Source organism: Zingiber officinale, chromosome 7A (genome assembly GCF_018446385.1).
Source record: "Zingiber officinale cultivar Zhangliang chromosome 7A, Zo_v1.1, whole genome shotgun sequence".
NCBI lineage: Eukaryota > Viridiplantae > Streptophyta > Magnoliopsida > Zingiberales > Zingiberaceae > Zingiber > Zingiber officinale.
This window is the reverse complement of record NC_055998.1, coordinates 99515596-99525208: the sequence shown is the minus strand read 5'-3', so window position 1 is coordinate 99525208 and position 9613 is coordinate 99515596. Positions and strand designations below refer to the sequence as shown.

Here is a 9613-nt window from a genome sequence, read left to right as displayed (position 1 = left end):
ACAAGCATTGGAAGGATTATTTCTTCTTTTTGAGTTTTCCCGAGCCGTCACCCTTCCGAACCCAATGGTAAACTTCGCTGCCGACTCCCCCCGACCTGAAAAGGTACAGGATCAAGCCCACTTGTCTACACGCGGCTAACCTGTTGGTCGGGTTGAAGCTGGACATCCATAAGCTGCTGCCCGAAGGGATGATGTATCTATTCGGTTTAAGCCCGATCTGAACGAGGCTTCCGAACGGTCCTGGTAAGAAATAACTTTCTCTCCTTTTCTTTGAGTCTAACTGATTTCTTTTCTCTTTCTTGTAGCCAAGACCATGATGAAATCGGTGGTGTTCAGCATGTTGAAACGCAAGTTCGCCGAGATAGAGGCGGCCGCAGCGCAGGAGGCAGAGAGACTGGGCATCACCCTGATCGGCCCACATGAAGGAGAGAGTGAAGAGGTGCAGACGACGGGCAATGCATCTGCCGCTCGGACGGTCACTATTGATGCAGCCGAGGAGACCGCTCCATCAACTACTCAACTGGCCACTCGGCCCGAGGAAGCTGAGTCTACTGATGGCGAACTCCCGTTGGTTGGGCATAAACGCCGCCGAACGGGCACACCCATGAGGTCGACCACCTCAGCTGTTCATGTGTCCGAGCAGATGGACAATCCTCCTCCATTGGCTCCAGCGACTGTGGAAGCGATGTCTTCTGACCAGACCCTATCTCAAGGAGATTGGCCTTCCGACCTCGTCGCTGCTCGGCCTCTCAGCTCAGCTCCCTCCGGCTCCAAGGGTAATCAAGCGATCTCTTATTCGCTCTGAGCCGGTCGGACAATCTTCTGCCCCTTCCACGTCCACTCAGTCTACTCCGATCTGGTGCAGGACTATCAAAGCCTTGCTCCACCTACAGACAGAGGAATATATGCAGGCGGTCGAACAACCGACGAGCCCCAAACACTTAATAACCGTCCGGGGACCCCTTGCGAAAGTCTGGGAGGACGCCCGAGCGCGCGTGGGTGTGATGCCCCCTGGGCTGCTCGGCAACAGCTATTTGCAACAAACCACCGGGGTAACTTTTATTGTAAGCCTTCATTTCTTCTCCTCCGTTCGGTACTAACTGTTTTTCTTTTGACCGGGTTGCAACATTGGGTGGAAAGTATAGCGGTATGCCACCGCTTGGCTTTCCGTGAAGAGGAGTTCAAAAAGCTCAAGGTTTCTGGTGGGGCTCCTCTTCACGGCCCTTCTTACGCCGAGATGAAGGCCGACTTGGATAAGACTAATAAACTGCTAGAGGCCAAGTGACACAAATCTTCGGGCTTGCAAACTATGGTGGACCGGCTCGAGACCCAGGTCAAAACATACGACAAGAAGATCACTTTGGCCACCAACAGGAAGAATCAGGCCATCACCGACCTGGAGACGAAAAATGCCGAGGCCCGGGCCCTCGAGATGAAAATCAACGAGTTGACCGACCTACTCACTACCGAGAAGAATGGTCATTCGGCGGAGGTGGCCGCTCTTCAGAGTGATTTGAAGACCTTTCAAGACGCACTGGAGGCCTCCCGAGCCGCCTTCAAAGAATACCAGGAGGCCAAACCTGGTCGAGTCACGGTCATGCAACAGAATTACATCCACTCAGAGAAATTTGTTGAAAAAGCTTGCGCTCGGCTCGTCCATGCATTCGAGTTGGCCATCTCCGCCATGACTGACTATCTGAAGAAAAAGGCCGGCTTCCTGAAGATTTCACTATTCCCGTCCGCGATCACGCTGATCTTCTGACCACGATTCCGGATGAGATTTTTAATTATCTAGAGTGAAGTCGTGGATATGTATTGGCCGTTCAGCCTATTTCACTTTGTGTACTCGCTGTTCGGCTTACTTTGCTTTGTGAATCCTTTTTTGGCCTTGTCTGATTGTCCAATTGACGTGTGTTTTCGAGAGGTCTGTCTGATTCGTGCGAGCCTTCGCCTCTTGATCTTCTAGCTACCGCTCGGCAGTCGAGTACAAAACCATCTTCCGTAAGTCCCATTAGGTCTACACGGTGCCAAGGCTGAACCTTATGATGGCCGCTCGGCGGTCTACGAGTCAGGGGGTTTACAGTCGCCGGTTCGACTCTAGAGTTTAACGTCGCCGCTTGACGGTCTTCAGGCCGGGGGTTTATAGTCGCCGGTTCGACTCTAGAATTTAACATCGCCGCTCGACGGTCTTCCGGTCGGGGGGTTTATAGTCGCCGGTTCGACTCTAGAGTTTAACGTCGCCGCTTGACGGTCTTCCGGCCGGGGGTTTATAGTCGCCGGTCCGACTCTAGAGTTTAACGGCGCCGCTCGACGGTCTTCCGGCCGGGGGGTTTATAGTCGTCGGTTTGACTCTAGAGTTTAACATCGCCACTCGACGGTGTTCAGGCCGGGGGGGGTTTAAAGTTGCCAGTCCGACTCTAGATTTTAATGTCGCCACTCGACAGTCTTCCGGCCGGGGGGTTTATAGTCGCTGGTTCGACTCTAGAGTTTAACGTCGCCGCTCGACGGTCTTCAGGCCGAGGGTTTATAGTCATCGGTCTGACTCTAGAGTTTAACGTCGCCGCTCAATGGTCTTCATGCCGGGGGGTTTATAGTTGTCAGTCTGACTCTAGAGTTTAACGTCGCCGCTCGACGGTCTTCCGGCCGGGGGGGTTTATAGTCGCTGGTTCGACTCTAGAGTTTAATGTCACCGCTCGACGGTCTTCCGGCCGGGGGGTTTATAGTCGCCGGTTCGACTCTAGAGTTTAACGTCATCACTCGACATTCTTCTGGCCGGGGGGTTTATAGTCGTCAGTTCGATTCCAGAGTTTAACATCGCCGCTCGACGGTCTTCATGGAGCCTAGCCGTTCAACGTATTCTTTTCTTTTTGATATCATTCCTGCATTGAAAGGGAGCCGAGGAACGGAAAGTACATATAAGGAATTACATGGGCACACCTTTCATCCGACTCGGTACGGCTAGAGATGTTTAGCGTTCCATGGTTGTTCTAGCTGTCGTCCATCTTCATCTTTGAGGTAATAGGCGCCCGATCAGAGCTTCTAAATAACCTTGAAGGGCCCAGCCCAGGGTGCCTCCAGCTTGCTCACATTTCCGACCGACTTCACCTTTTTCCATACAAAGTCGCCGACTTGGAATGCCCTGGGAATCACTCGCCTGTTGTAATTATGCTTCATTCTTTGCCGATACGCCATTAACCGAACGACTGCTTTGGCTCGCGCCTCATCTGCCATGTCCAGCTCCAGCTGCCTCTGCTCGGCGTTACTCGCGTCGTACTGTTGTACCCGATCAGATTCTACTCTGGCCTCCACGGGAACGACAACCTCCCCTCCGTACACCAAGTGAAAAGGCGTGACTCCCGTTCCCTCCTTAGGGGTAGTGCGAATCGCCCATAACATGCCCGGGAGCTCATCCACCCAGCTGCCACCAATATGGTCGAGCCGAACTCGAAGAATCCGAAGGATCTCCCGATTAGCGACCTCAGCTTGTCCGTTGCTCCGTGGATAAGCCACGGAGGTGAAGTGTTGCTGAATGCCATACCCCTCGCACCATTCTCTGAGCTGCTGTCTGACGAATTGCTGCCCATTATCGGACACGAGCCGTTGTGGAATGCCAAACCGGCATATTATGTGCTGCCAGATGAACTTCTTGACCATCTGCTCTGTTATTTTTGCGAGCGGCTCGGCTTACACCCATTTTGAGAAATAGTCTACCGCTACTAGTAAAAACTTCCGCTGTCTGGTCGCCATTGGAAATGGTCCTACAATGTCCATGCCCCATTGATCGAAAGGGCAGGACACTGTGGATGTCTTTAACTCCTCCGTGGGGCGATGTGAGAAATTATGGTATTTCTGGCAAGATAAGCACGTGGCGACTGTCCGAGCGGCGTCCTCCTGTAAAGTTGGCCAAAAGAATCTTTCTTGATAACGAGCGGCCGCCCGGATGCCCGCTGCATGAGCCTTGGTGTACCTCTTGCAGAATATAGTCCACATCCTCCGGACCAACACATTTGAGCAGAGGCCTGGAGAACACTTTTTTGTAGAGCTAGTCGCCAATGAGGACGAACCGACCAGCTCTCTTCCTGAGCAGATGCGCTTCCTCCCGATCGGAAGGCGTTGCCCCTAACTTCAGAAATTCTGCTATAGCTGTCCGCCAGTCATTTAGGAATGTGAGCCCCTCCATCCGGTCGATGTGGGCGACCAGAGATACCTGATCGATTGACTGTTGGATGACAATTGGTGATATCGAGCTGGCTAGCTTAGCCAGCTCATGTACAACCTGATTCTCCGCTCGGGGGATCTTTTGGATGAGCACCTCTCGAAAACTGGCCTTCAGTTTTTCGAAGGCTCCCGCATAAAGCTTGAGCCTGACGTTTCGAATGCTCCCGAGAGTTGCTGAGTAGCCAACTATGAATCTGAATGAATCAAGACCTTGTTGGCTCCCACATGCCGAGCGGCCTATAGGCCCGCTATCAATGCCTCAGACTCTGCTTCATTATTGGTCGCTCGATAATCTAGCCGTACGGACAAATGCATCCATTCCCCGTGGGGGGAGATTAACAGTACACCGATCCCACTTCCTTGCCGAGTGGACGATCTGTCCACGTACACCCTCCAGGTGGCTTCGGGCTTGGGATCTGGTACCTCAGTGACAAAATCTGCTAACGACTGCGCCTTGATGGCCGTCCGGGGATGATACCGTATGTCGAATTCACTAAGTTATGTGGTCGATTTGATTAGCTGACCGGACGCCTCTGGATTGAGAAGGACCCTCCCTAGGCGGCTATTCATCATCACAAGGATCGGGTGCGCCAGAAAATAAGGGCGGAGCCTTCGAGCGGTGAGTACCAGCGCAAAGGCTAACTTCTCGAGACCAGTGTAGCGGGACTCAACATCCTTTAGTATGTGGCTTAAGAAGTACACAGGCTGTTCTTCACCATCCGGCCTCACAAGAGCCGACCCGACAACATATTCAGTCGAGGACAAGTAAACTCTAAGGGCTTCCTCGACAACCGGCTTGGCTAGCACAGGTAAGGAATTTAAGTATACTTTGAGCTCTTTGAAGGCTTTGTCGCACTCTGCGTCCCATTGGAACTTAGTGGCTCGACGCAGAATCTTAAAAAAGGGCAAGCTCCGGTCGGCAGTCTTCGAGATGAATCTGTACAGCGCGGTTATTCATCCTGTAAGGGGTTGAGCTTCCTTCAGATTTCTGGGAGGCGGCATGTCCGCTTAGTCACGATGTACCCCAGGAAGCACCCACTTTTTGCTCCAAATAGACACTTTTGGGGATTTAGCTTGACTCCGTATGTCCTCAGTGTCCCAAAGGTTTCCTCTATATCTGCACAAAGGTTGACCGCTCGGATTGATTTAATAAGTATGTCATCAACGTATACCTCCAGGTTTCGCCCGATCTGTTTCTGGGACATTTTGTTCATGAGTCGCTGATATGTAGCACCTGTGTTCTTCAATCCGAACGACATTACGTTGTAGCACTAAGTGTCGTCCGTAGTTATGAAGCTTACTTTCTCCTGATCGTCATGGGCGAGCGGCACTTGATGGTACCCTTGATATGCATCCAGCATGCATATCAGCTCGCACCCAGCCGTTGAATCCACCATTTGATCAATCCGGGGCAAAGGGTAAAAGTCCTTCGGGCATGCCTTGTTCAGATCCCAGAAGTCGATGCAGACTCTCCACTTGTTACCCGGCTTGGAGACCAGCACCACATTCGCGAGCCAGCTCGTGAATTGCACTTCCCGTATATGGCCGGCTTCTAGAAGGTTCTCGACTTCCACTCGGATGATGACATTCTGTTCCGCGCTGAAGTCCCTCTTCCTCTGCTTTACGGGTCGAGCGTCCGGTCGGACATGAAGCTCGTGCTGTGCAACACTCGGCGAGATGCTTGGTAGCTCGTGTGTTGACCACGCGAAGACGTCATTGTTGCGCTGTAGGCACCTGATCAGCTCCTCCTTCGGGTTGGCTTCCAGGGCGGATGCAACGAAGGTGGTGGCCTCCGGTCGACCATCCTGGATCTGCACTTCTTCTTTTTCTTCATAAACTAAGGTGGGAGGCTTTTCAGTTATAGCATTTACCTCGATCCGGGGGGCCTTCTGAGCGGACCTCGACTCGGCTCGGACCATTTCCACATAACAGCGCCGCGCTGCCAACTGATCACCTCTGACCTCTCCCACTTGGTCATCGAAAGGGAACTTGATCTTCTAATAGAATGTTGAGACGACAACCCGGAATTCACTGAGGGTTGGTCGGCCCAAAATGACGTTGTACGCCGAGGGCGCGTCCACTGCGATGAAGTTAGTGGTCCGCGTCCTTCTGAGCGGCTCTTCACCGAGCGAAATGGCCAATTTCATCTGGCCGTCCGGCTGAACCTTGTTACCAATGAATCCGAACAGGGGCGTTGTCATAGGCAGCAGCTCAGCCCTGTCGATTTGAAGCTGGTCGAACGTCCTCTTGAAGATGATGTTGATCGAGCTCCCTGTGTCAATAAAGTAGTGATGAATAGTATAGTTTGCTATTACTGCTCGGATAATGAGGGTGTCGTCGTGAGGCATTTCAACTCCGTCGAGGTCACCAGGGCCGAAGCTGATCTCAGGCTCGTACGCCTTCTCTCGGTTGCATCCTACGGCATGGATCTCCAATCGTCGGGCGTACGACTTGTGGGCTCGGTTGGAGTCTCCGCTGGTTGGCCCTCCAGCGATGATGTTGATTTCCCCCCCGAGCGGTATTACTTCTATTTTCTTCCTCCCGAGTAGACGGTCTGGCTCGCTCTTGGGAGGCTCGGGGGTTACTTCTTGGTTGGTGCGGATGTTGCTTCTCGGGTGACTGTTTGGCTGTTCGTCATCCAACGTTTTAATGATTATGATGTCGGTTAGGTAAAGGCGATCGGCGGCGATAGTTCCTTGGCTTAGTGACCGGGGCGAGACTCCGACAGTCACGGGTGTTGTGGGTTGCCGACTGATAAAGTGAACAAAACATGAGAGTCCATACCTTTCCTCTCGGCTTAGGCCGTTCGACCTCCACGTGTTAGACAGTGTGCAACCTTGATTCCTGATGCAGCGTCATCCCCTTGACCCGGGGTCCTCTGGGTGGTTGATGAATGGCTTGAGGCCTCCGCTCGGCCGGTGCTGCTAACTCTGCCGGTGTTTCCTTTTTACGGGCTGCTTGCGCCTCCTCCACGTTGATGTATTTGTTCGCCTTTTTCAACATATGGTCATAATCACGTGGCGGCTTCCTGATGAGCGAGTGGAAGAAGTCGCCATCCATCAGCCCTTGGGTGAAGGCGTGTATCATGGTCTCAGATGAGATTGCGGGAATGTCCAGAGCGGCCTGGTTGAATCGCTGGATGTACGCTCGGAGAGTCTCTCTAGCCTCCTGCTTCATGGAGAACAGACTGACGCTGTTCTTTTGGTAGCACCTGCTGCTCGCAAAGTGGTGGAGGAAAATCGTTCGGAAATCCTTGAAACTCCGAATCGATCCGTTCGACAGCCTCCGAAACCAACGTTGTGCGGAGCCGAACAGGGTGGTGAAGAAGACCTTGCATTTTACTCCGTCGGTGTATTGATGAAGAGTGGTGGCGTTGTCAAACTTACTGAGGTGGTCGTCCGGGTCGATTGTCCCATTATACTCTCCGATCACTAGCGGAGCATAATGCTTTGGGAGCGGGTCTTGTAGAATCGCCTCAGAGAACTGGCGATTGATCCGCTCGGGGGATGACTCAGTTCGAGGTGCCTTTCCTTTCCTAGCATCCCGCACGGGCGCTTCATCGGATGCTCCCTGGTTAGCTTGGGTCAACTCGGACGGAGTCTGGAATAGAGCCCGATGGAAGGGAATAGGGGCAGCGGGTGCCTCCCCTGGCGTGCCGGTCTGTCCTCTATTCTGTGCTCACATAGAAAATTGCTCCGGTCGGTCTTCTAGTGCCGCTCGGCCCCCTGATGCTGAGGTGGCGTGTTGTGCCAACTGCTCGGCGTGAGTCTTTTGTTGCTACTCCACTATCTTCGCTGCTCGTGCCTAGATGAGCGCGTTGAGCTCTTCTTGGGAGAGCGTCACGGTATGTTGACGTCCAGCTTTTTTCATCTTCTCTGCTCGGATTCAGGTGCGTTCCCATAGACGACGCCAATTTGATCCTGTCCAAGAGTTGAGTCGATGGACGCTGGGGGCATGACGCTCTCTGCTGACTCTACGTAGACTTCGGGATGACGTGGTCTCCGGTGAACCTGCAACAAGACCGAGCCGGGAAGGGGATCCCGGCGACAACCCTCCGATGCTCAAGTCAGGTTAGAGGAAATCGAAATAGCGTAACGAGGCCAAGAGCTACAGTAGATGAGAATGCATACCTCCGTCGAAGATTGGGGGCCCTTATATAGGGCTCCCAAGAGGCGTGTGCACGCTCTTCGAGGCATGCACGCTCCTCAAGGCATACCTAGAAATGGTCGTATCATAAAAGTGCACCTGATGTCATACCTCAACCGTCTGAGCATATCTCTGACATGATAGTGGAAACTTCCACCGTACGATTCTCTGTCCGGTCCGGCCGCCAACCATGCTGTTTGTCGGTGACACATGTCTCGAGAAGGATATCATCGGTTGTCCCCTTTGTCCTCTTCTGCTCCTTTTGTCTGTTACTAGCCTGACCGGGAGAGATGCAGGGACCCACTGCCGTTCGGGAGGGGACGTGTATTGGTCCAAGCGGGAAGGCCGCTCGGCCACATGCTCGGACGGGAGTGTCTTCGTTGATTCGCAACTCGTCCGAGCGAACAGGCCGCCCGACGCCTCAAGTTTCCTAGGCGGACTCATGAGCGTCGGAAACCCGACCCGCGGTCGAGCTGTTTCTAAGCCGCAACGGGTGCGGTCGTGGCCGATCAGTCAGGTGGCCTTCCGATCGGCCACACCTTTAGGTTGACTATCTTAGTTTTGACCTCCACGTGTCATTAACCGCTATCCCGCACGGGACTCCACTCTTACTACCGGATTAGAAAAACATTTGTTTTAAACATGCATCAGTTTTCAAATTTTCAATTTTTAATTTTAAATTATCATTTTCTGATTTTAATTTATCTAAAATTCTATTTAAGTCAGCATTCTCTTTTTCTAATTTGAATAAATCTTTAGAAAGAGACTTAATAAATTGAAAGGACTGAGTCGGGGTTAGATTACGTACCTTACTTACCTGACTTGGTGATCCTCCCCCTTCACAGCAGCTTTCTTCCTCTGATGTTCCTTCCCCTTCATCTATGCTCATCTCTGAGCTTGACTCTTCTTCCAGCTGATGGTTAGCTATTAGCGCTAACCCCGAGAAGACTTCGATGTCTGATTTGGAAGAAGACGAATCTGACCAAGTGGCATTCAGATTCTTCTGTTTGGAGGAAGATTGTCGCTTTTCCTTTACTTTTCCCTTTTTCTTCAATTTTGGGCAGTCAGCTTTGATGTGCCCTTCTTCGTTGCAGTTGTAGCAATGAACCGTTCTTCTCTTTCACTCATGCCTCTTTGTCTGCGATCTAAATTTATTAGAATTGAAAACTTATTGAAACGCTTTACCAGTAGTGTCGCTTCCGATTGGTCGATTGAGGCTTCAAAGTCATAATCGTTTGTTCTTGTCTTT

General features: G+C 52.2%; 2 protein-coding genes across 2 annotated transcripts; both read right to left on the bottom strand.

Annotated features, from left to right (window-relative positions):
* Positions 1 to 2873: 2873 nt before the first annotated feature.
* On the bottom strand, positions 2874 to 3654 carry LOC121999561 (uncharacterized protein K02A2.6-like). The gene is made up of 2 exons (XM_042554223.1): positions 3118 to 3654; positions 2874 to 2879 (listed from the first exon to the last, which is right to left on the bottom strand). The coding sequence occupies exons 1-2, from the start codon at positions 3652 to 3654 to the stop codon at positions 2874 to 2876; spliced, it is 543 nt and encodes a 180-aa protein (XP_042410157.1).
* A 3384-nt stretch (positions 3655 to 7038) lies between these two features.
* On the bottom strand, positions 7039 to 9253 carry LOC121999560. Its single transcript, XM_042554222.1, has 2 exons — positions 9182 to 9253; positions 7039 to 7818 (listed from the first exon to the last, which is right to left on the bottom strand). Exons 1-2 carry the CDS (start codon positions 9251 to 9253, stop codon positions 7039 to 7041), a joined length of 852 nt encoding a protein of 283 aa, XP_042410156.1.
* Positions 9254 to 9613: the final 360 nt, after the last annotated feature.